Source organism: Haliotis cracherodii, unplaced genomic scaffold, assembly GCF_022045235.1.
Source record: "Haliotis cracherodii isolate W230 unplaced genomic scaffold, xgHalCrac1.p SCAF_7, whole genome shotgun sequence".
Taxonomy (NCBI): domain Eukaryota; kingdom Metazoa; phylum Mollusca; class Gastropoda; order Lepetellida; family Haliotidae; genus Haliotis; species Haliotis cracherodii.
Window position 1 is genome coordinate 51,169,861 of NW_027266330.1, and position 27,844 is coordinate 51,197,704.

Below are 27,844 nucleotides of genomic sequence, written 5' to 3' on the forward strand. Positions count from 1 at the left end.
ATATTGTTTCTTGCCCGTAATATCAAATATTGTAATGGCTTTGTTTTAACCATTTTACGGACCAGTTATTTGTGAGTGTTATAAACGATTGTCAGTAGGGCACTATAAAATAGACTTTAAAATGGTTACGAATTTGAAATATTTTATCAGATTCGTGATTCCCCTTTACAGATATTGAATTACAAGGAGAAAGTTTATTTCTACTTATTACATCTCATTATTGTGACAATTTTGAATTCATTACTTTTCTGAAGAGACACGACCTGTTGTTGGAATTTGGTTCTCTCATATGATGGTCATATGATGGTCACATGCAAAAGTCACTATGGTGTACCACAGGGTTCAGTCCTTGGACCTCTGCTATTCACAATTTACATCCTGCCAATTGGAGATATCATCCAGAAACATACTCTTAACTTCCACCTCTATGCGGACGATAACCAGATCTACATTTCCTTTAAAACTTCCGAACTGTCTCTGAACCTTGCCGCCCCTGAGCGCTGTATTGATGACATACGATCCTGGATGAGCTTCAATTATCTCAAACTCAGTGAAGAGAAGACTGAGTTTTTAATCCTTGGTTCACGACAGCAAGTCAGAAAGCTTCACCCTGACTCTGTATACCTTCATATTGGTGATACCACTGTGTACCCAACTGCCAGTGCCCGTAATCTGGGAATCACCTTTGATTCAACAATGGCCATGGACACTCATATTTCACTAACCAGCAGAGCATGCTACCATAGCATCTATAACATCAATAAAGTCCGCCACCTACTTGATACTCCAACAGTTAAATTGTTGATGTAATGTCTTGTGACCTCCAAACTGGATTACTGCAATGCATTGTATGCTAATCTTCCCATGAAAGCCATATCAAAGCTAAAACGCATTCAGAACTCTGCAGCTAGATGCATCTCTAAAGTTCCAAGATCCAATCACATCAGTCCTGTCCTCAAAGCACTATATTGGCTTCCAGTCTCCTTTCGTATACACTATAAGATATGTATCATCACTCACGACTGCCTCAACAATAGAGACTATCCAGACTATCTCAAAGATCTTATATCTCTGTACACTCCAGAGCGTGCTCCCCGATCCTCTGGTGGAACTCTACTGTATCAGCCTCTGTCTACTTCTGCTATGTCTGACCGTGCCTTCTCCTTTTAATTAATCTGGCTTCTGGCTACACACTTGCTGTCAAGAATGAACGCTGTCCTATCACCTCTGCCGCTAAACACAGACCGCAAGCCACAGAGGGTTATCCATATCTGTCAGCACCCCGCCGTCTACAGCTACAGGTGCTCACGACGACCGCATATACGCTGTGACTCTATCGGCATACAAGATCTTTCGACAGCGAACGGTCAACGCTCACGCAGTGACAAGAAAAGTCGACCCCTTGCTTTGCCACCCCAGCCGAGGACCAAACTGTGTGCATAGGCCGTGTGTTTTCACGGATTCCAGGACGTTCGACAGCGTTTCGCCAGTTGACTTTTCGAAACAAGAAAGGAGCCAGTGAATTCGATTGGGACTAGCGACAAATGAACTTTCGTGAATGGTGGTGCCATATTGTGGCCATTTGCAGTGACATTTGACATTTATGCATCGCTATTAATTGATTCTATATTGTATTTGAATAATAGTTCGTGATAATTATGCTTTGTGGTTATGCGAAGTAACATTTCTCTTATTCTTTAGCAGGTAAATACATTTTGACTGTTCGAGTATTCGCTGTTTCCCGGATCTTTACAAAACATTTGAAATTGGTTACAATTTAATTTATGGAATGATCGATCCTTTTTTACTTCTATTGTGTTTATTGTGATTGTATTTTACATCTCAGACCTGAACTCATGCTTAGGTCTTCCGTGCTGTGGGCAGCTCCTGTCCACAGGCGGAGGATGTTATAAGGTTAAAAATACAGCTCAAAAACATTAGAAAATGATAACAAATAAAATCATTACAGCTGCAATGAGTAGTTGCATTAGATATAGTTTGTGACAGAACTTTTAGTTTGAAAGGAATCAATAGATAAAAGACATTTCACATTTATCACAAGTGGATTCTGGACATTTCATAATTATCATTGGATTGGTTCCTGGCTATCGTCCATTAGTTAATGAAACAAATAGAGAGTTTCAAGGTATATTTAATTTGGAGTTTCCGGATGCGTGTCACAAAATTAATAGAGAGATGAGCAATCTGGCACGTAGGCTTCTGTATTTTTCCGATTACGACACACATGAGTTCATGGTCAGATCTAACTTTTAACGAATCAAAATGAGGTCAAATTGTGACATGTGACAAGGACAGGCCAGGCTCGAACACTATAAAATGATTCCTTCTACATTAGGAGAGGAGAGCGCGGATTACAATCGATCGAGTCGAATCCCAATCGTTCTAAGTTTCCCAAGTTAGTGACGAGTCTGATCCTGTCCTGTACTGATAGATGGGCTGATAGTATATGTGAGTATAAAACTGGTGTTGCGTTTCTTTATTATGCGTGTGTGAATGCTGATAGAGACAACTTGGAGTAAGTGAGTGAGTGAGTGAGTGAGTGAGTTGGGTTTAACGCCGCTTTTAACAGTATTCCAGTTATATCACGGCGTATCAGCTTAATGTGGGAGGAAAGCCCGAAGTGATGCAGGTCCAAGACGTTTACCACTTCAGTGTAACCCACGAGCACGGGTATGGTGCTGACAAACCTAGAAACATAATCGGGGCGAACCGGGATTCGAACCCACAATCATAGGTTTCTGGCGAGCCCAAGGGACGCAACTCTGCACAGCGAATTGCGGCGCCTTAGACGACTGGGCCACCCGTGCCCCCACTTGGATTAAGTGTCGTTAGCCCAATCACTCCTTGACGGAGCCGAGCTGCGGCGGACAAGGCGAGTGAGTGGCAATGTCATGGCGTAATTGACCGCCAAGACCAGGAACGGCAATACATTTAGTAACTGTATTAGGGTCGCACTAGACGCCCGAAAGCAGTAACGACAGTTCCTTATACAATGCAAGCATGTTGGTAAATATTTATAAGAGGTTATAGGTCACAGGAGAATGGAAACGTCTGTGGAAAGACTTACACTGAAAATCGAACTGTCGTCAATTATTTAATGGCTCCCTTGAAAGTGGCAAAATGGGAACCACATCCGCTGAATATTTTCATGAATTCAGTAGTCGATGTGAAGACCAAAACTCAAATGTTGTTATGTGGGAAGCCAAAGTCGTTGACGGACGATGGACCATCGTTTGGTATTGAGGTGTGCGAGACACATCCTCTGGACATCAATCACTTCTGTGTGGAGACATTTGCATAAGAGTTCATGAAGAACATGATCGACTAACAATTCACAAATGCTAACTGACATTTTACGAAATCGCTGGAAGTTCAGACCAGATTACAAGAATGATTAAATAATGGCAGCCTACTGGTTTGTTTGGGATTTCGTCATCATACATAATCGATTTGAAGGGCATAAGATGGTTGTATGAAATGTGACTGCCAAAGGTGACCATAGCCAACTTGGAACGGGTGTGAGAAAAATATTTATTATAAGACGGTTGCGCACACAAGAGGACTTATATTCTGGCGGTAACAGTTTCATGTGCACTACTGACTATTGTGAGAAATAATAAATAGACGGAAACACAGAACAATACTTTAATGTCCACGATATAGGAATTCACATGCCAGTTTCAACACATGTCCAATGGTCAGTTCACAGGTCAGTATCAGGTATGAACACCATCACAAGTCAGTATCAGGTATAAACACCATAAGCAGTTACACAAGCTTGACAATGGAGTCTCACTGAGGACACATATGGGTGGGGGGAAGGCTTCTGAGAAGTCATTCCAGATCTGGACCAAAGCCTGTCGCAACTTGACCAACGTTTCATTCCATGTCGATGGGCGAAAGATCTGGCGAAACTGCAGGCCAAGGGGATGTTCTCTTGTCCAGTGAAATCCGTGACCAAAACTGCAACTCTAGGGGGTACATCGTCCAGTTGTAAAATGAGGTGACGTCCACAGGTCTGAAGGAAGTGGAGTTGAGGACGGTACCCTTCGCCGATGCATGTGACCTCTGGAGTTGTCCTGTGATGTGAGCAGATGTCCCACAACCACACAATTACGCTCCTATCACCGAATGCAGAACGTCGAACAACACACGCGTTAGCGTAACGTCCCATCCGACGTCGTTAAAGATGCTGACGGGCATCACTGCTGTCAAAATGGAATGTGGACCAACCTCCAGTTCTGTAACCTGAACCTCAGAAGTGGTCTTTGCCATGCCAGTCGTGCATTTCGATACGCCGCGCCTTAAACAATGGTAATCCTTCCACTAATTGGACGTAAGCCACGAATGCAGCAGGGTGTTAAAGTTGACGCCTGAAACCGATTTCTTCGGGGAACCAGACGGATATGACTATTTTGCCATTACTCTTGGGCGTCCAGTACGAGGTTGGTCCCTGGTTTTGCCAGACTCAGTATCACGTACACTGTAAATATGTGACATGGATTTTATGCATGCAATGACCTGTATGCATGTGTAATTTCAAGATCATAATGGGTACCGGTAATCATGACAAAGCGTTTGTACATGTGATTATCATGCATCGTTCTGAATATTCCATGTCAAATGTATTTTAATGTGATTTTTATGGTTCCCAGGATTTTGTTGTCCGACCCGTGAAAATACAGGATGGAATAGGTTTTCTACCACCCATGCTTGCCGTGAAAGGCGACTATGCTTCTCGTAAGAGGCGACTAATGGGATCGGGTGGTCAGGCTCGCTGACTTGGTTGATGCATGTTACCCAAACATTACGTCAACTCTTAACGAAATGCCTGTCACACGATTTAATTCAATTGTGTCTATACATCATATAAAACGCAAAATTTCCTTTGAGTTAGTAAATAACGGAAACAAAAATCATTGCCATTATCAAACGAGTATTCATTGTACGATTCCAAATATCATGAACATGTGTTTATGAATCACAATAAAAAAGTGATGATACCAGGTGTTCTCGAAAAGGTGAGCGTATCCTGCCCTATCGGTGGCCCGTCACAAATACACGCAAAGGCAAGTCAATTGTTGGCCTGCAAAAACATACGGATATTCCATCGGACGTAATTTTTATCACTGATGTGTCAAAGTTGGAAATGCCCTCCAAATGTCTACCATAAAATGTCTGAAAGCTTTACTGAGGCCTTGATCGTTGAAACCTTGATCAAACAACTCTTGAGCAAGACTTGAATTACGTTTCTACGCTCTATTGTATCTCAAAAGTTGTGAAATGTAGATACCAAAGGCTGGAGCTGCTGGAATACTCCTCGACATCAAAGGAAACTTTTCTATTTTGAAGTCATCCCCTCTGGTCATACAGTCTTGTGGGGAGGATTTTTTATCTGAATCTTGATGCATAAGATTATTTCTAGTTCAGATCGGTAATCGGGGGCACGGGCGGCCCAGTCGTCTAAGGTGCCGCGATTCGCTGTGCAGAGTTGCGTCCCTTGGGCACGCCAGAAACCTATGGTTGTGGGTTCGAATCCCGGTTCTCCCCGATTATGTTTCTAGGTTTGTCAGCACCATACCCGTGCTCGTGGCTTTCACCGAAGTGGTAAACGTCTGAGACCTGCATCACTTCGGGCTTCCCTCCCACATTAAGCTGACACGCCGTGATATAATTGGAATACTGTTAAACGCGGCGTCAAACCCAACTCACTCACTCACTCAGATCGGTAATCAGTGTAATTCTTTACATTACATAGTGTTCACGATGTGGATATTCCATGACAAACCTAGAGAACATCTGTTCAAGAAGTATCACCAGGTGTTCGTGTGATTTTCCGCTCAAGAGATCATGTCTTTATATATAGAAAATTACTTACTGCACTGTTTAGATCCAGCTTCCTCGAGTATATCTTACGGTTGTGGTCCAGCCTAGGATATCTGCAGCCAACCACCCAACCGTGGGATAAATGCTTAGTGTGAGATAGTATAGGTTTAAAAATTTGGAAATTTTAGTATAAATTGTATATTAAAATATCCTTATCCTATCTCACACGTGATATGCCCACCTGACCATCCCCGCATCTCAGTTCATCTGACTCGATAGCCTTACAAAGCCTTACGAAAGAATATGAGCTGGCAGAGATACACACTTGATTAAAGTCATGTCAGGCGACGGGAGCACGTAATTGGCTCAGTTGTTGATCAGAAACCATAGGGATGCTAGAGTGTTCTGGTGAATGTTTTTGTTTGTTTTAGAACCTTGAAACATGGTTCAAGAACGTTTCCACATAGGATCGTAGAAGAAGAAGAAGAAGAAGAAGAAGAAGAAGAAGAAGAAGAAGAAGAAGAAAAAGAGGTAGAAGACGAAATGCCCAGTGTGAGATAGGATAAGTATATTAATATACATTTAATACTAAAATGTTCAAAATATGTCACATGATAATAGTCCCACTTAGAATGGCATACACGCGGAGGTACATGTACTGTTACTACAGCTCTATATTCCGATTCAATGAGTTAGACGGCACTCTTTTCTCCTATATTGTCTCCATGAAATGCTAGTACACAATAGCTGCTAGGCATATTGGGATTATCATTAAAACATAAAGTCAATGCTCTCCATTGATAGTCTTGGTTTCATACACGACTACCAACACAGTCTCCCTGGATACATAAGAAGTTTTAAAGTACAGTAATGGTTTGCGGTTATGGTGGGATACTACCTTTTTTTTACGGGTATTGTAATTGAGTGAGTGAGTTAGGTATAACGCCGCTTTTAACAGTATTCCAGTTATATCACGGCGTGTCAGCTTAATGTAGGAGGAAAGACCGAAGTGATGCAGGTCTCAGACGTTTACCACTTCGGTGAAACCCACACGCACGGGTATGGTGCTGACAAACCTAGAAACATAATCGGGGCAAACCGGGATTCGAACCCACAATCATATGTTTCTGGCGTGTCAATGGGACGCAACTCTGCACAGCGAATTGCGGCGCCCTAGACGACTGGGCCACCCGTGCCCCCTACGGTTATTGTAACATGTTAATACTTCAGGCTGAAGGGTGTGCTACTACTACAGTATAATGGTTGTGTAAATGCTTCATTCTGTCTGATGTGTAAATATTTCAGTTAACAGATGTGATTCAGACGGTTATGTTAATACTTCAGGCCGATTGATGTGTTAATATTTCAATCTTACGTGCGTGTTTGTACGTCATTCTAATGGTTGTGTTAATACTTTTGCCTAATGGATGAGTTAACACTTCAGTGCAATGGGTGTGTTCATATCTTAGTGTGTGTTAATATAACAGACTAGCCGGTGTGCTAATACTTTAGTTTGATGGATGTGTTAATACTTCAGTTTGACGGATTAGTTAATACTTCAGTCTAACTAGTATATTAATAATAAGTCTTTCAGTCGAGCGGCAGTGTTCATTCCTCATAGTCACGATACTTGTGTGACGAAAAAACAGCCCGTCGTGATGCGTCTGGAATATTGCTTACTGGAGCGTAAAACAACAAGCTAAGAAATCAAAACAACTTCGGTTACAAAGATTGAACATATAATCACAATCAACGAGAAGAGCCGTTCAAACCCGCACGCATACAAGGGAGGAAACTCGTGGAGTCTTGGTCGCATATTCAGTTCTATCCCATCAGTGGCTTGTGCATTAGTATAGTTAAAGCAATCCATTTTCTTTATGCTCGCCTTTAAAGACACATATTTTATTAACATACAAAATGCTTACACCGTACGTGATTTCAATATGTTCCTATATAGTACAGTAGGAATGTGTCAGGGATGGTACTAACAGTGGCTAGGAAGACAGAATGCACATTAACCCCCGTCTTTTTTTCGTATGGATAGTAAAATAAAATCATACAGTTTATAACAGCATCTATTTAAGCAACAGTTAAATACTCTGAATACAGATCAGCGGGATCCTCAACGAGAAGCGACTTTCCATGACATTAGATTATTATACTAGTTCAGAAACAAACTACCAAAAAGTAATGAGCAATATGCAAAAAAATATTATAGTCATGATTTGAAAGTCATTGGCAATATTTCAAATTATGCAAGTGTAATCTCTACTTCGTAACACGCTATGGGCGCCGAGTCCATCTTGAGGTCAATTTGTCCCGAATAGTCCCCACTTGGAATGTTTGATAAGTTGATCTCCAGCTGGGTACTGGGGAGTGTGTAGTTGCCCTGGAATGAATGTGTTTAAGTAAATATGAAATAAAGTGCAGCAGTGTGTCACAGTGATATGGGTAATGGCCACACATGATAGAAAATACAGGCAGGGTTGATAACATCTTGGTCAATTCATTTCAGGAAGAACAGTTTCAAGGACATGATCGTGATCATATTTTTAGGCATGACGTGGACGTGTGAGTGATCATATTTGTAGGCAGCAAGCAACGGGAACTTGTGAACGTGTGAGTGATCATATTTGTTGGCAGCAGGCAAAGGGACCAGTGAACGTGTTGGTGGTGATATTTGTAGGTAGCAGGCGAAGAGAACTAGTGGACGTGTGAGTGATCATATGTGTAGGCAGTAGGCAAAGGAACAAGTAGACATGTGAGTGATCATAGTTGTAGGCAGCAGGCCAAGGGAACTAATGGACGTGTGAGTGATCGTATTTGTAGGCAGCAGGCCAAGGGCACTAGTGGACGTGTGAGTGATCATATTTGTAGGCAGCAGGCAAAGAGAACTAGTGAACATGTGAGTGATCATATTTGTAGGAAGCAGGCATCGGGAACTAGTGGACGTGTGAGTGATCATATTTGTAGGCAGCAGGCAAAGGGAACTAGTGAACGTGTGAGTGATCATATCTGTAGGCAGCAGGCAACGGGAACTAGTGGACGTGTGAGTGATCATATTTGTAGGCAGCAGGTAAATAGAACTAGTGGACATGTGAGTGATCATATTTGTTGGCAGCAGGCAAAGGGAACTAGTGAACGTGAGAGTGATCATATTTGTAGGCAGCAGGCAAAGGGAACTAGTGAACGTGTGAGTGATCATATCTGTAGGCAGCAGGCAACGGGAACTAGTGGACGTGTGAGTGATCATATTTGTAGGCAGCAGGTAAATAGAACTAGTGGACGTGTGAGTGATCATATTTGTTGGCAGCAGGCAAAGGGAACTAGTGAACGTGAGAGTGATCATATTTGTAGGCAGCAGGCAACGGGAACTAGTGGACGTGTGAGTGATCATATTTGTAGGCAGCAGTCAACGGGAACTTGTGAACGTGTTGGTGATCATATTTGTAGGCAGCAGTCAAGGGTAACTAGTGGACGTGTGAGTGATCATATTTGTGGGCAGCAGGCAAAGGGAATTAGTGAACGTGTGAGTGATCATATTTGTAGGTAGCAGGCAACGGAACCAGTAGACATGTCGGTGGTCATATTTATAAACAGCCAAAAAAGTTAGGTTTTACTATGTATTCAAGCAGTAGACTCACCTCAGGAAAAGGGCACTTGCAGGGAATGTTGTTCTCGGTGAAGGGCTCTGGACATTGGGCTGGCGCCAGAACTTCACAAAAGTCGGAATAACTACAGGATCCTATATTCTCAATGCAAGGAATTTCCACCCATATGGACAGAATCTTCTTCCTCAAGATCACGTCAGCCTGCATGAGGACAAACAGTGTGTGTATCATTAAATACACGTCATCAGTAATGCACTTTTAACGGCTTAGGTGAAAGAGCACTAGTGCAACAGGTGCAAAGATACACCAATGCAACTCAAAATGCGGATTTGTTACCCTGAGAGGTATCGGGATCGACTGATAGTGGGTTCGAATCCCAGTTTGGCCGTGATTAGTATTCTTGATAACGTTTACGATCTGAATCATATATAGCTTTGCTTAAAACTGCGTTAGGCCAAACTCACGCATTCACAACAAACGTATGGCGTTAAATAGATTAGGGACACTCCTCTGACGTACAAGGACATCTCAGTAGTGTAATGTAATCAAGGGGGAGATTTTATCACATCCGTTTTCTAAGTTTAAACGTATAGAGAATCTCACCCGAGTGTTAGCTATGAAAAGACACGATGGTGAGATTCTATTTATTGTACAAAATCATTCTTTTAACTTTTTACAGTTTGTAGACAACAGTAATCTGTCCATCTTCCCGAGGCAAGTGAGTTAACTGAGTATAAAAGTCCAGTTTACACCCTTGCCGAACTAGGCTGGTATTATGGAGTTACAATTTGGCTGGACTAACGAGTCTATGCATATGGCAATGATCGCAATGATTGCTTTGTACAAGTGGGTCCTGGTCCCTAATGGATTTATTACAGGCCGCCGTCATGAAGCTGGAATATTGCTGAGTGCAGATATTATCTCCAAAACACTCACACACGCACACACACGCACGCACGCACGCACACACACAGACACACACACACACACACACACACAGACATACCTGTATGGGTGACTGAGCTGTTTTCAAGTTCTGCACTTTAAAGGCCAATTGTACATTACCAGGAAGTACAATTGGGTCTGGAGTTATTTGCAGATCAAGAAGTCTCGCTGTTTCCGTTGTGGGGTCACCACAGTTTTTATAAGAGAACGACGTCAGCTGTGAACTGCGACCACCACCCTAACGAAAAAATATTTATGACAAAGTAAGGGTTACAGAAACAATGAGAAAACACAGACAGTACATAATATTCAATAAGTACGTTTTGTTTAGGGGATGAGGTGTTTTAACCTTTGACAGTAAATGTTACAGGAACCATGTTTGATTGGCAAGCAACAGTGCATAATTCAAATGGTCTTATTAACTTTACAATGCCTTACGCCTTATTATTCATATTTCACACATATGACCCTATACCTTCACATGGTGAATCCACGAAGGGAATCGAATTCTAGCAAATGGGTTGATCAGTATGCTACTTCGCCGCCACTTTAAGTACCGGAAAGTATACGTTCAGAAATTCTACAGACATTGAGGTAGTTCGATGGACATCTTAAAAGACGTCAGTCACCATTTGCAAATACCTCTAAGTAAGATTAACGATACTTTTAACAGTATGTATACATTGTTAATACTTCTTATGTATGCTCAATAGTTTAGTGATGAATACAATAGTGAGTAATTTATGAATAGCTTGTAAATTTCCAACATCTATATGCCCTCTGAACAATGTGTGTTTTTCATTTTAATGATAGTAATGGTCTTAATGGAACAATAATAAACACAACTTCAGGTCGTGTATGGCTTATTCCCTATTTTGACTTGTGCCATACGTTCCCGTGTTTTTGCAGGTGAACAGTTGACTTGCCTTTGCATGTGTTTCAGACAAATGCCACTGTAGGGGCAGGGCACGCGCACCTTTTCGCGAATACCTGGTATCATCACTATTAATAGTAGAGGCAACTTTATAGTAGATATTTCGTTTGATTATAAAATGGTTTTATCGCTATTATGGTTTACAATTTTGATTACAAAACCATGAGATTTACAAATATACATATATATAATTATAACTCACATATTTCTGGAAATAAGACTGTGGCAGGTATCTCTCGGGGGTCCGGTGACGCATCAATATTTCCATGATGTCGTACTCATCCTTGGTATTTTCATCGTAAGACTTGAACTTTGTTACGTGGTAGCTACACGCCCCCGATATGGCACAGAATAGTGCAATGGTTGTGAAAATCTTCATATTTCTCACAAATCACCTTACTATTTGGATATATAACCTACCCAGAAGTGGCCTGATGACGACCTGTTGTATATCGCCAGTACACACCAATGGCTTAATGGTGTTAGTGTGTGACACGATAAGCTGTCACTCGGGAGTGAAGGTCAGCAGCTATATACTACACAAAAGAAGTTAAGTATCACCCGATACTTTCATAATGGTAAAGTTAATCTGTCATGACATGAGAGATTAACTAATAGTATAGTAATATGAAAGAATCAGGTGATCCTTAACTTCTCTTGAGTAGTATACATGGTCACCAGCTACTGCTGGTAAAATAATACTGTATTAGTTTGCCCCAGTTGTTAAACGGCTTGGCCTGTCGTCATAACAGCATTATCGTCTCTTCACCAACCTGTGGGTCAACGGGTGGCCCAGTCGTCTAAGGCGCCGCTATTCGCTGTGCGTCCCTTGGGCACGCCAGAAACCTATGGTTTCGGGTTCGAATCCCGGTTCGCCCTGATTATGTTTCTAGGTTTGTCAGCACCATACCCGTGCTCGTGGGTTTCACCGAAGTGGTAATCGTCTGAGACCTGCATCACTTCGGGCTTTCCTCCCACATTAAGCTGACACGCCGCGATGTGACTGGAATACTGTTAAACCCAACTCACTCACTCACTCACTCACTCACTCACCCACCAACCTGTGCGTGATATTGACGTGTAAATTTTCGCTTAATTATAGTTTACTGTAATAATGCATACTATTTTTCATCTTATTGATTGTGAAAAGATTATTCTACTTTCGTAATTCGTTTCTGTGTTATTTATCGTGTGTTTCATACAGTCGTGTACGTACAAGGCTTAACACTAATAATTTTGCAATAAAACCAATTGAATAGTCTTTAATATGAATCATGTACAACAGTACATGTCTGTCTACTGTTACGACCAACATAAACATGTCAACAGTTATGTGATCTTATGTTTTCAAAACCATGTTGATTGTTTTATGTCAAAAGTCATACTGCTCTTCTGTTCACCGTGTAAATAAAAAAATACAAACCATCCCATGGGTACAATGGGTAAAGATCATTGCTGTTATCCCCCGTCGTGATATTGCGGGCATATTGCAGAAGGCGCCTCACAATCGTACCAACTCAACTCTTTAAACTTATTAGCGACGGAACCCTTGGGAGAAAAAATACCAATAAAGAACAAATTTCCAAATTATTACCGTCAAACGATAAATGTATGGCTACATTAGGGTCTGCAATGTCACTCCTGGTAATACTACATGTAGCGGTTTACATTACATCAAACCACGCGGGACTGCACACGCAGTTGCTTGGCTGACATTCATCCACGCGGGACTGCACAGCTATCGGTTTCGCTTACATTTATATCCACACTGTACTGCAGTGTTACTTGGCCTGGATCATGTGAGTCGGTTAATATTTCATATACAGTCAGCCCAACTGTGGATGTCTCTTCCTAGATCCTTAAATCTACTTAAATACAAACAATGAAACATTATTTGCTCTGACGAGTTCTGTTGAATTACGAACAGAGTCTCGATGGGAATATGTGAAGTATGCCAAACAGATCTGTGAATACACAATGCAATTTAGAAAGTGGTCAAGTGTAACAAATGGTGTATTTAGGATAAGACTTCCTTAGTAAAGTACAAATTCTAGTACTTGTGTGTGCTGGATATTTGTGCCTCACTCTGAGAGTGTGGGTGCGACTTCCGGTTGGGGCTCAACCCCCAAAAGTCCTAGAATGTGTACTTTACTTGGGAAGTGTTATCCCAAATATAGCATTTGTTGTATGTTAAACTACAATAAAGTACGGTTATAACGAACTCAAAGGGACTACTAATTTTAGTTCGTTATAACCGTAGTTCGTTATAAGCATATATACAGTATAACAACAGCAAATAGTCGGGACCTAAAAGTAAGTTCGTTATATCCGTCAGTTCGCTATAAGCGTGTTCGTTATAACCGTAGTTTACTGTAATCGAATTTTGTGTGGTGTTTATTATGACACTGAAGTGTCCGTACAATTAGCTATATTCATGTCGAGTAGTAACACTTCTGTTAACAACTTTTACATCATAATGGTCACAAGGAATGCGCTTTGCGGTAATATCGGGTTAGAATAGACATCTGCTGGCTACAGATGTTTGGGTAAAAAGGTATTACAGTATCATCAATTTAAAATTATGAATTCACTTTGTGAAACATACAGGCTATAGTAACTATGTAGACTATTTGACTACTTTGCTGATGTGCTGGTAATCACTGTATGTGTGTGTGTGTGTGTGTGTGTGTGTGTGTGTGTGCGCGCGTGTGTGTGGTTACAGTGGGTGACAGTCAGACGAAGGTCAGAGGTTCTATTCTTGATTCATCACTTGATTGTGTGGTTTGCCATCTTCCCGAGGCAAGAGAGTTAACTGACTTAATAAGTCCAATTTCCACCCTTGCCGAACTAGGCTGGAATTCCTGGGCTCGATCGTAGCGCTATCAGTGGCTATTACGAGTTATGCCCCTTCCAAGCCTCTCCTATGGACCAATCAGATTCCACCTCTCGCATCACTTGCATTTGCTTCAAACAAGATGGCGGCGTCAAGTCAGGACGATCTGCTCGATATTCAAGATCTATATTGTAATAAAACGGGTCTTACATCGCGAAATGCATCAAATCACGCGAGCACCTTGATTACGAACATGCAACGATTTTGAAAATATCTGTTGACAACGAGTTGGCAGTGCACATGCTTTGCAAATCTTGCAGTCGACCGAAATCTGCATGACAGTTAACGAACAGGATTGCGATTTCGTTGCGCGATTTTGATTGGACTATGCATAGACTCGTTAGTCCAGCCAAATTGTAACTCCATAATACCAGCCTAGTTCGGCAAGGGTGGAATCTGGACTTCTATAGTCAGTTAAGTCACTTGCCTCGGGAAGTTGATGGTTTGCATCCTAAGCTGCTGTCGCATGATGAGCGGCGTCAGGCAACACAGAAACACTTCCTGTTTATGTAAGTTGTGTGAATGGCGGGCGCTACTGGTAGAGCGGAACATGCTAACCCGAGCACCTGGTATCGTCACTGATTTTCATGGATCTGTTCACATACTTATCACCGCTATTTTGCATTTATGCTCAATAACATCTGTTTCGGCGGATATTAGAGGCTGGTTATTCTCAGGCGTTGACATTCATATTTAATATGTTAGAAAGATTTTTGTGTGTTTTCCTTTCTAGCATGACGGAAATTATGCTCGGTATAATAAACCATACATGACATATATTGTACAACTATTTTCAAAACTGTATTACATTGTTCTCTCTGCAGCTGACCCGTCATGATCCGGGGTAGAATAGGTCTTAGAATAGGTCTTCAGCTACCCATGCTTGCCGTAAAAGGCGACTATGCTTGCCGTAAAAGGCAACTATGTTTGTCGTAAGAAACGACTAACGGGATCGGGTGGTCAGGCTCTCTGACTTGGATGATGCATGCCATCGTATCCCAATTGCGTGGATCGATGCTCATTATATCAATCACTGGATTGCCTGGTCCAGAATTTACAGACCGCCGTCATATAGCTGGAATATTACTGAGTAAGGCGTTAAACAAACAAACAAACAAACAAATCTCTCTGCAGCTGTTTATAACGACAATTTCACTTACTGCGATAGATAATTCACTCCTCATTGTGCATTACATGAATGGTTACATACACAATGTCAAGGCAACCTCATAACCTTTGTGACATTATCTGAGTTGTTACATAAGCGGAAATTGACAACAGATAACTTTAATCTAATCTTTAACCTGTTAGCACCAGTTGTCTTTATCTTTCACCTCTAGTGGCATGAACCATGTCACATTAATCCGTGGGAATTGTGCTGACAAAATCTAAAGGTATCTTTAACATTGAAACCGCGATTGCACAGTCACAAAACAAATTTATTTCACTTCCGTGTACAGAAGGGAGAACGAGTTGCCCAGTCGTCTGAGGCGCCGCAATTCGCTGTGTAGAGTTGTGTCCCTTGGGCACGCCACAAACCTAGGATCCCGGGTTCGAATCCCGATTCACCCCTATTATGTTTTTAGGTTTGGCAGCACCATACTCGTCCTCGACACGCCGTGAGATAACTGGAAAACTGTTCAAAGCAGCGTTAACCTAAGTCATTCACTCACTATGTGTACAGAAAGATAGCAAAACTTCAGCTGTATGACGGCGGTCTGTAAATAGTCGAGTCTGGACCAGACAATCCAGTGATTGATATGACGAGGATCGATCCACGCAATTGATATCCATGCCATGCATGAACCATGTCAGCGAGCCTGACCACCCGATCCCGTTAGTCGCCTCGTACGACAAGTATAGTCGCCATTTACGGCAAGCATGGGTTGCTGAAGATCCATCCCAACCCGGATTTTCAAGGGTAATACAGAAAGAAAGTGAAGGTGAGATGAAATTTGGGTTTGGCGTCGAATGTGTTTGTGCGTGCGTTCGTGCGTGCGGTCGTGCGCGCGTGCTTGTCATGGTCCGGTGGTAGCCTAGTGGTTAAAGCGTTTGCTCGTTTGCTCGTCACGCCGAAGACCCGGGTTCGATTCCCGACATGGGTGCAATGTGTGAAGCCTATTTCTGGTGTCCCCCGCCGTGATATTGCAGGAATATTGCTAAAAGCGGCGTAAAACCACTCACTCACTCACACACTCACTCTGTACAGCCCACCGTCTAATAACTGGAATAGTGCAGAGAGTGGCGTTAATCCCCAAAGAAACAAAAAAACAAAGTCTTTGAACATTGGGTTTTGTACTATTGACACAGACCATGGTTTCGTCAAAATGGCATTATAGTTGTTATCATAGGTGGGCAGGGGATAGTGCATAACTTAAACGAAACCCTAACATGTTTGTTTGTTTGTTTCTTCAAACTGAATTCGATAGTACTGTAATGCAGTCATAAACGTTTGTAAAACTAGGATTAACAAACAGAAGCATTAAGTGAATTTCCACGTCTCCAGTTATCTATAGCATTGCTGAGAGCGCCCAGCGTGGCCATGTCATATTTTGTTGTGACAGCCGATTTCAATTGACGATCTGTATCCTTGACATTGTGACCAGCCTGCCCGACTTCAGGAGACGTATGACTAATTGTTGTTAGGAAGTTACTTCTATTGTCATAGCAAGTGCCAAAGTAGATCCTGTGATACACTACATAAACCTACTTATGGTCGATGCGACTGAAATAATATGAAACATTAATCCCTATTATTATCATGTATTTATGTGTTCTCCCAACCCTGTAAGAGTGTCACATGGGTGACCTATATTTATATCAGGGCAACTCGTATTGTTATCGTCAAGGGAGTGTCACACAACGCCGCAGCCTGCAAGACTCGTCGTGTCTTCACCACACAAATGCGTGAGTGAGTGAGTATGGTTTACGCCGCTTTTAGCAATATTCCAACAATATCACGGCAGGGGACGCCAGAAATGGGCTTCACACATTGTACCCATGTCGGGAATCGAACCCGGGTCTTCGGCGTGACGAGCGAACGCTTTAACCACTAGGCTACCCGATCGCCCCCCACAAATGAGGGTTAAGTCACTGAAGCGTATGCACTGATCGGTGTTGGACGCAACTTCCAACACGCAAGAGGGCTGGGGGCTATTAATGCCAGGCCCCGACTGGGATTTTATTTACAAATATGAGCTTTGATACCAATGCTGAATAAGCCGGAGTAATATTTCTTCACATAATATATTCTTGATCAGCAAACATTTACCACACAAGGGGTTTATCAAAATAGTTCGATACAAATTGATAACACACTTTCCTTGAAGCATTACTTCGCATATTGTGATGGACTACGATTTGTTGCGCATCATCATTTTCAGAGATTTTTTTCACAGTAGCATCACACTGTTGTTGTCATAAATGCAACGCTATGTGAACATGGAAGCCAAAGGGTAGGATATAACTAATTGAGTGATCGAGTTGGGTTTAACGCCGCCTTTAACAGTATTACAGTTATATCACGGCATGTCAGCTTAATGTGGGAGGAAAGCCCGAATTGATGCAGGTCTCAGACGTTTACCACTTCGGTGAAACCCACGAGCACGGGTATGGTGCTGACAAACCTAGAAACATAATCGGGACGAACCGGGATTCGAACCCACAATCATAGGTTTCTGGTGTCCCAGAGGGACGCAACTCTGCACAGCGAATCGCGGCGCATTAGACGTTGTTTCTTTGTGTATGGACAGTGATTAGACGTGAGGAATGTAGTACTATTTACAGTAAGCAGGCGTCAGGAAATTACTATATTCAGATGCTAGTGTGATATGTAAACTTCCGGTAGACCGTGGTATGGACTCATGCAGAATACTCTGTAAACTTCTACTGCCGCTAGTCTGGCGAGGGCACTGTACAGAAATTTCAAGTAGCCACACACACACACACACACATACATTGTAATTGCTGTGCAGTAATTTGTATTGATTTATAGACTTAGTGATTGGTTGGTTGTTGTTTTCATACAGGTTCATTTACGTACCGATTTCTGGGTTATCTCCTAATTTTGTTTAGCACCGTAGTCATCACTATTCTAACTATAATGAAAATATTGAATGAAGAAGATACAACCCAATCTCAGAAAGCATTATATAACGGGGTTAGATGAAACGCAATCAGCAAACTCCCAGAGCCAATTCACCCTATTCCCAGAGTGTCTTCCTGACATCAAGCATGTCGAACAGGAAGCTGCTCTGTACTGGGGCAGCCAAAATGTTCTTGTAATCCGTTACGATCCGGGTTAGAATAGGTCTTCAGCAACCCACGCTTGCCATAAAAGGCGACTATGCTTGTCGTAAGAGGCGACTAACGGGATCGGGTGGTCATGCTCGCTGACTTGGTTGATGCATGTCATCGATCACAATTGCGTGGATCGATGCTCACGATGTCAATCACTGGATTGTCTGGTCCAGACTCGATTATTTACAGACCGCCGTCATGTAGCTTGAATATTGCCGAGTGCGGCGTTAAACAACAAATTGTAGTCTGAGCTGCGTGTAATCTGTTGTACATAAGATGTCTAACTGGACACGGATTGTTAAAAAAAAAAAAAATCAGCTTGAGGGTGTGACTACTTCAGTCGTAATGTAACTGGTGTTCATAGCCACTGGTTATACGAAACCACAATATCATTTCACCATTCGGGATATACCAGGAAGAAGTATCTGGCAGGATATATTAGCGCGTGTTTTACACAGCCATACACAAGAGGGTGTGAATGTATACAGCTATGAAGGCTTCTGTCATCGTCGCCCTACTGTTTCTTACCGAGGGAGCTAGTGCTTCTAGCGTACTGAACTTCACGTCTTACGATAAAAATTCTAAGGATGTTTTCGACATCATGGAAATTTTGATGCGACATCGAACACCCGAGAGGTATATGCCAGAGTTGTATTTCCAGAAATATGTGAGTGGTTTTCATCTTTTAATTATTTGAAGGGATCTTTTACTTTCTCAGTATGACCCGGATGTATGTATTTCATTGCTGTGGATGATGATAGCTGCCGACAGATCTAGCCAATACTGAAAAAGAAAATGAATGCTGAGGTATTCAAAGAGTTCAGGAAATTGGTTCATAATATATACGTGGACTATGAGAATTGCTATGAATTGTTCGGTAAAATAAGCTACGTACGTATTTAGGACTCCGCGTTACTGTCCAATAACTCCTCTATTGCAATGTTTCAAATGTTAAGCCATTGGTATCATTAATGGTAAATTTAGATATATAATGATTTTTATCCTTAATCGTAGGATAGGTTTCCCTAATTGATTTATCTGTTATTACATAGCATGGCGTTTTTAATCAGAAAATAGTAGGATAGGTTTCCCTAATTGATTTATCTGTTATTACATAGCATGGCGTTTTTAATCAGAAATACATCAAATACTATTTCATTATGACAATTGAAACATCATATAAAAATCAAAAGTACAATGCAATTAATTAATATAATATATTAAATAGAATATTATTGTGACTTTTTGAACAATTCATAATAATTCTCATTGTCGGAAGTAATTATCATAAATCCCAATACTGTCGTCAAGCGAGTCAAATTGGTTGGTTTGGTTGGTTGGTTTATTGTTTAACGCCGCACTCAGCAATATTCCAGCTATATGACGGCGGTCTGTAAATAATCGAGTGTGGACCAGACAATCCAGTGATTGATATTATGAGCATCGATCCACGCAATTGGGATCGACGACATGCATCAACCAAGTCAGCGAGCCTGACCACCCGATCCCGTTAGTCGCCTCTTACGACAAGCACAGTCACCTTTTACAGCAATCATCAAATTGTGTCAACTTTGTCGGTAATATATCAAATTCCATTGAGCCACTTAAAGAATGTATATAAATCTCACTAAGGCAACTTACTTGTCGTAAGAGGCTCGCTGACTTCGTTGCTAATGATATCAATCATTGGATTGTCTGGTCCAGACTCGATTATTTACAGTCCTCCGTCATATAGTGACCCATGAAGATTCCGGGGTAGAATCGGTCTTCAGCAACCCATACTTGCCCCAAAAAGGCGACTAACGGGATCGGGTGGTCAAGCTCGCTGACTTGGTTGATACATGTCATCGATCCCAGAACACATTTTCATTGAAGGAGTTGGGATCCGGGGTAGAATAGGTCTTCAGCAACCAATGCTTGCAATTACAGGTGACTATGCTTGTCGTAAGAGGAGACTAACGGGATCGGGTGGTCAGGCTCGCTGACTTGTTTGGTGCATGTCATCGATCCCAATTGCGTGGATCGATGCTCATGATATTAATCAGTGGATTGTCTTGTCCAGACTCGATTATTTACAGACCGCCGTCATATAGCTGGAATATTGCTGAGTGCGGCGTTAAACAACAAACCAACCAACCAACCGTCATATAGCAGGCTTAGTGCTGGGGGCGTCGTTGAACACTAAACAAACAAATCAAATGTTCTATGTAACATAAAACAAACACATCGAATGAAGAAAGAAGAAACAGAATGGTTGTGCACCATGTTTCACAAGAGTGGCAGGGAGAATATTCAAGTATATTATATGGTGGCGGTCAGTATATAATCGAGTCTGCGACAAGCAAATCAGTTATCGATATCATAGGCATCGATCAACGCAATTGAGAAACGATTTGCATTCAATCAAACAATTCACCGGGCGTGTCACTCGATTAATTCAGTCGTCTCTTTCAACAAACATGGGTTGCTGGGGACCGAGGTTCAAACCCGAAATGAAATTAGGATATTTCTGGCAAACTGGGAAACACTTTATGCATTAGGAGAAGAGAAAACCAATGAAAACATATTTTGAAATAAAGTAAAACATTATAAATAAGTAAACATGCAATGGTGTTAATAATTGAAAAAAATACGTATTTCGATGTAATGAGGCTCCTGGAGATTTGTCATCTTCATCAAGCATCCTTGTTGTGCTTCATAAACATGAAACGATATGCATATATTATTTCCCTGTTCGCGTCCACATGCTATAGCAATATCACTTCCTTGATACTGATATCTAGGAAGTAGTTTAAAACACCGCGAGTCGCATATCGCGATCGCCTAAGCTATTCCCAAAATGCCCTGATCATGATCATACTTGTAGCAGATGATTTCACAAAACTGAAGAAGAAGTAAAAAAACCTGATCATTTCATAACTTTCCTCCCACGTAAAGCTAATAAATAGGCCGTGACTATTCTCAACTTAATCACTCTGCAAAAAAAAATAAATCTGTTTCCATTTTCGCGTCCAACAGAACCATGATACCTATATGTTAATCAGAAAACAGTTCTCCTCCGTGTCTTTACGACTGTAAATGTGTTCAATGTTTGAATATAACCGAAAAAGTATTTTCATCAGAAACAAATTCGGAGCGTTAACTGATTCTTTTCTTGGAAGAAGTATAGAAGACAGTATGTAACCGGTTCAGACGATTGTCATGAAAACAGATTAACTTTCGAGGGAAATCACGAGCTTCACGTGGAAAGCGGGTTATAAAATGCACGTTGTTTAAGCCAGTCGTCAATAACAGACTGTGATTTGTTTACTTGTTTGTTTGCTTGTTTATTGTTTAACGCCTCATCCAGCAATATTTCAGCTATATGACGGCGGCCTGTAGATAATCGAGTCTGGAACAGATAGCCAAGTGATTGACATCATGGGCATCGATCCACGCTATTGGGATACGATGACATGCATCGAGCACGTCAGCGAGCCTGACCACCCGATCCCGATAGTCGCCTCTTACAACAAGCATGGGTTGCTGAAGACAAATTCTAAGCCGGAATCTTCAAGGGACGGCCATAGAAGTGATGCTATCCGGATTTAGAAAGGGACCAATGTTGAGTCGTAAGCAGGCCGCTGTGCATAGTTCGAATAGGGACATTATGTTTCTCACATTTGTACGGTTCAAAATGAATCTTGTCAACCCAGTGCCTTACCGTGTTTTACAATTATTCCGCCATTTGCCAGGTTTTACTTTGAGATTCACTTTAGTAAAACTGTTATGGTGCTGAGGGTTAGCGAAAGCTCCATACCAGATTTTTCTCCAAATAAATCCTTGTTTGTGGTTTTCCCGATATTGGCAACAATGTACAGCTGTCTTGATAGTTCATTACATTGTATTTTCAGGGCATCAGTCTCAGTTCAAGACTGACCTCTTTCTCCTACAAAGACTGTGGCGATCCTTCAACAGAAACAGCGAGGTTACTAGAACTTCAAGTATCTCCTGACCCTATCCGACTTTCGGGTGTGATACAAGTCGCTTTCAAACTTGTAAACCTGCAAAGAGCCGTGTCACCCATACAGGTACTGTGTCTATATTTGATAACAAAGAGAAATATATATATATATATATATACAAAACACACTATATATTTCGTTGTAGAAATAATTATATCATTCGTGGTACTCTCAGATGGAACAAAGGTGAGGTGAAATGGGGTTTAGAGGGGTCAATAACCTAAATTTCCCGAATGTTTGGCAAATCAAAAAGTGTAATCTCGACTATGGCACAAGTAGCGTCAAACGGGTGGGGTTGCAATGAGACCTGGGCTTGACAGGCCTAAAAACGACACCTATACAAGATCGTGTCAGAACATTAATTGACCCGTTAAGATTCCGGGGTAGAATATGTCTTAAGCAACCCATGCTTGCCGTAAAAGGCGACTATGCTTGTCGTGAAAGGCGACTAACGGGGATTGGGTGGTCAGGCTCGCTGACTTAGTTGATGCATGTCATCGGTCCCAATTGCGTGGATCGATGCTCATGATATTAATCACTGGATAGTCTGGTCCAGACTCGATTATTTACAGACCGCCGTCATATAGCCGGAATATTGCTGAGTGCGCCGTTAAACAACAAACAAACCAAACCATAACATTAATTGCACTACACAACGGATTCAAATCTGCTCCTCTCGCCAATAGAGAATTCCATACAGAAACAGGATGTCAGTATTGACCTTTACAAAACGGCTCTTGGCAGCCTCCAAGAAAGTAAGCAAGGCATCCTGTGAAGCTAACAGCTTACAATAAGTGGCAAAGATTGGGATGAGCTAGGCTGCACCAGGAACGGGTTGTTCGCCAAACCATTATACCATGTGTATAGACGATTGAAGGTTTTGCCTCGAAATCACAAATCGCAGAAAACGTTGTTGGCTAGGTAAGGGCGAGCTGTAGGTCAGGCCAACAATTCGTGAACTATTGTGGCGTAATTATGATAGGCGCACATAACTGTTATATGCGGTACAAGGGAAGTGACTCTTGTCTTATGCTATGAGCTCAGAGAAGTTAAGGTTCACTGGAATAATCGACGTGTCGTTGGTTAAGTTATAAGTCTTCCTACGACAAACCAAAACGTAAAACACGTTACAACTATGGTCGGTTAGGGGCGGTCGTGTCATGGAATCGGGCAGTATGACACACGACAGGCCAACTGAATTGGTTATAGTGAGTGGACATTTGACTGGCCAGCGATATGTTGACTAAATGTGGTACCCTGTCGTTGTTCCATTCATTAGGATTGTCGGCAGAAATGTCTCGCTGCATCTGACAATGCCAGACCACATCGTGCCCGGGTCGTCACCAAGTATCCCAGACAAGAAGGCATCTGGACAGAAAGCAGAAATCCAATGACATACCCCCAATAGAACCCCTGTCGGATGCTCTCCGTCGGAACGATGGGCAATACGTGCATGTATCTCCCAACATCTACACGCCCCCAATTAATTTTACAGACATTTATCATTACTACATCAGTTCCCTTATTTTTGTTGGTAGCATATATAGTTTGTAACGACCGCGCGGGAGTTACACATCGACGTAGTTTTTATTTTCTGCAAAACGTGCAGCAAATGTTTTGTCCAAATATTTTCTTGTATATAAACGCTTTCTTTAAAGAAAATCCACACCATTCTCATTCATGAATATGATTTTTGCTTTGTTTGTTGTTTATTCTACCCCGGATACTCACGGGTCTAATGAATATGAAATTATCGGTACAGAACCGTGGTAGAATAGGTCTTCAGCAACCCATGCTTGCCGGAAAAGGCGACTATGCTTGTTGTTAGAGGCGACTAGCGGGATCGGGTGGTCAGGCTCGCTGACTTGGTTGATGCATGTTAACGTATCCCAATTAAGTGGAACGATGCTCATGGTGTCAATCACTGGATTGTCTGGTCCAGACCCGATTATTCACAGACCGCCGGCATAACTCTGGAATATTGCTGAATGCGGTGTTAACAAGAAACCATCCAACCAATCCCCTGGGATATATTGTGTGTGTTGGGGTGGACGGAGTTTTCTGTGTTATACAAAAAACGTTGGACACTAGTGGTATGTTTACAGAAGAGTCCAGAGCTCCAGATAAGCTTTTGGTGTTGTGGGTATTTTACCCATGCTTTTTAAAATCATTGGGTATCAGTAATTCTATCTGGGTATTCAAATTGCTGTTACCCACTAGTTTTAACACATGCGGGTATTTAAGTTAAATATTTAAAAACACTATTCATCTAGTCCCTGCAAACTGGTGTGGTGTGGGTTCGAGAGCTTTATAGGACTCAAAAATACCACGATACTTCCACAAGAAAGTGATGGCAAATGATCATGATGTAACTGTCATCGTGGAGTTTAGCAAGGTTGACGGAATGCCCGTTTATAATTTCAAAATAAGTGGCTGATTTGCTAATCGAATACGCAGGGTTACTTCGCAATATTTTGACGATAAGCACAAGATTTATTTTTGTAGCGTATCTGTAATGTTCGTTGCGTATTTGATACGCCTGGATTTTATTTTACTGCGTATTTCTGCATTTCTGATGCGTATTTCACGCAGATACGCAGCTTATCTGGAGCTCTGAGAAGAGACTATATGATGATGAACTTTAACGTTTACATTGTTTCCTGCCCAGACTGAAGTAACTCTGTGGAAGAAGATTCTTGGCATGTGGATCCAGGTGCCTTGTATGGGCAACTTTGGATCATGTGGCTACAGAGACTTCTGCAAGTTGTTGGTCAAACGCCGTTGTCCAAAAGTTTTCATTGAAAACAACATACCCTGCAAGTGTCCCTTCCCAGTGGTAAGTGTTGTTGTTTGTTTGTTTGTTGTTTAACACCACTCTCAGCAATATTACAGGTATACGACGGCGGTCTGTAAATAATCGAGTCTGGACCAGGCAATCCAGTGATTGACATCATGAGCATCGATCCACGCAATTGGGATCGATGACATGCTTCTACCAAGTCAGCGAGGCTGACCACCCGATCCCGTTAGTCGCCTCGTACGACAAGCATAGTCACCTTTTACGGCAAGCATGGGTTGCTGAAGACCTATTCCACCCCGGATCTTCGCGGGTCAGTGTTGTATATATTTAACATCTTAACATCGTTTTAATATTTCTGCGAACATTATGGCTTATATTCCCGAAACTGAAATTGCCTGAAAACATCGAAAAGAAACCCATATACCTTACAACTCGTTGATGTCCTTCTGACACTGACCCGTGAAGATCCGGGATAGAATAGGTCTTCAGCAACCCATGCTGGCCGTAAAAGGCGACTACGCTTGTCGTTAAAGGCAACTAACGGGATCGGGTGGTCAGGCTCACTGACTTGGTTGATGCATGTCATCGTATCTCAATTGCGTAGATCGATGCTCATGATATTAATCACTGGATTGTCTGGTCCAGACTAGATTATTTACAGACCGCCGTCATACAGCTGGAATATTGCTGAGTGCGGCGTTAAACAACAAACCAACCTTCTGACACTGGCAGCTGTTTACAGTACAACATCATCCTCAGTAGTGGTTAAAACTTCCAGCATGTCCGAGATTTCCATCTCTTCTTTATTCAGTGTATTATATCTCGATATATATATATATACACACACACACACATATATATATATATATATATATATATATATATATATATTTATATATATATATATATATATATATATATATATATATATTAATAATATAGTAATAATGAAATAAGTGGAGTTGTATTGAACACAATCTGTGTTAGCTAGCGCTTTCAAGTTGTACCACGTATGAGTCTCATCAGGCCATAACTGAATAACATGGTACGAGTTGAAAGCGCGAGCCAGTACAGGCTGTGTTTAGTCCTACTCCGCTTATTTAAGTATTACTCTATTGTGCCTGAGAGTTAGAACTCTCTCTCTCTCTGTCTCTCTCTGTGTCTCTCTCTCTCTGTCTCTCTCTGTCTCTCTCTCTGTGTCTCTCTCTGTGTCTCTCTCTGTCTCTCTCTCTCTGTCTCTCTCAGTCTCTCTCTCTCTGTCTCTCTCTCTCTCTGTCTCTGTCTCTCTGTCTCTCTCTCTGTCTCTCTCTCTCTCTGAGTTGTCTCTGTCTCTCTCTCTGTGTCTCTCTCTCTGTGTCTCTCTCTCTGTCTCTCTCTGTGTCTCTCTCTCTCTCTGTCTCTCTGTGTCTCTCTCTCTCTCTCTGTCTCTCTCTCTCTGAGTCTCTCTCTCTGTCTCTGTCTGTCTCTCTCTCTCTCTCTCTGAGTTGTGATGGGTGTCACCTGTGAGGCAGGGAAGGCTCATCGTTTAACAACGCATATTAACAAACCACATATTTATATTTCAGGGAAACTACACACTTCCAAGTACTTCGTTTCACATCTACGCCACAGGTGTCCCCAGTGGTGATTTCCGCATAAGGGTTGCATTCGACTCATCGACTGTTTCTTGCTCCGAAATATATTTTTCTTTAGCCTAAAGCCAAATTTGCAAGATTCACCTTATAACAATCTAACAGCTTTGATATGCGCATTTATGATGCTCCTCTTGATCTGTGACAACAAATGTTTATACGTAGTAATTCGAACGGCTTCGTGTCAAAGTTGTGCACGTAATTAAATCATTTTTGAATCTCGTTAGTTTCTTATTTAGAATACTTTGATGGCTAACTTGCTTCTGTCATTATATAGTTCAGGGAATACCGACACGAACATAAACTCATGCCGAGTACGATCAACATTGAACTTCTGTTCCTCGGATGCCCAACATTCTACCCAATGAAACATATTTGTGTTTGTTTGTTGATTAACGGCGCACTCAGCAATATTCCAGCTATATGACGGTGGTCTGTAAATAATCGAGTCTGGACCAGCCAATCCAGTGATCGACATCATGATCATCGATCCACGCAATTGGGATCGATGACATACACCAAACAGGTCAGCGGGCCTGACCACTCTATCCCATTAGTCACCTCTTACGACAAGTAAAGTCGCCTGTAATTGCAAGCCTGGGTTGCTGAAGACCTATTCTACCCCGGATCCCAACTCCTTCAATGAAAATGTGTTCTGTTTATTGATTTAAAGAACATCTTAAAAGCAAAAAATATCACATTGTAAAATCAATAGTATGCATAGCTTTAGCGACTATCCTGCGAAGTGGATATTTAAATATAAACTTTTGTGTTCTACAATTTGTATTGTGCGAATCTATGGCAAACACAATATATATACTGAACCGCAAAACAAACGTCATTTAAATATCTAGGTTATTTTGTCAAAGTTTCTAAAATT

General features: G+C 41.7%; 2 protein-coding genes across 2 annotated transcripts; one reads left to right on the top strand and one right to left on the bottom strand.

Annotated features, from left to right (window-relative positions):
- Positions 1-7,658: 7,658 nt before the first annotated feature.
- On the bottom strand, positions 7,659-11,810 carry LOC139448182 (ganglioside GM2 activator-like). Its single transcript, XM_071229704.1, has 4 exons — positions 11,540-11,810; positions 10,465-10,641; positions 9,492-9,659; positions 7,659-8,236 (listed from the first exon to the last, which is right to left on the bottom strand). The coding sequence occupies exons 1-4, from the start codon at positions 11,714-11,716 to the stop codon at positions 8,099-8,101; spliced, it is 660 nt and encodes a 219-aa protein (XP_071085805.1). The 5' UTR covers positions 11,717-11,810; the 3' UTR covers positions 7,659-8,098.
- A 7,075-nt stretch (positions 11,811-18,885) lies between these two features.
- On the top strand, positions 18,886-27,186 carry LOC139447377 (ganglioside GM2 activator-like). The gene is made up of 4 exons (XM_071228695.1): positions 18,886-19,196; positions 22,423-22,599; positions 25,202-25,369; positions 26,899-27,186. Exons 1-4 carry the CDS (start codon positions 19,008-19,010, stop codon positions 27,028-27,030), a joined length of 666 nt encoding a protein of 221 aa, XP_071084796.1. The 5' UTR covers positions 18,886-19,007; the 3' UTR covers positions 27,031-27,186.
- The last annotated feature ends 658 nt before the right edge of the window (positions 27,187-27,844 follow it).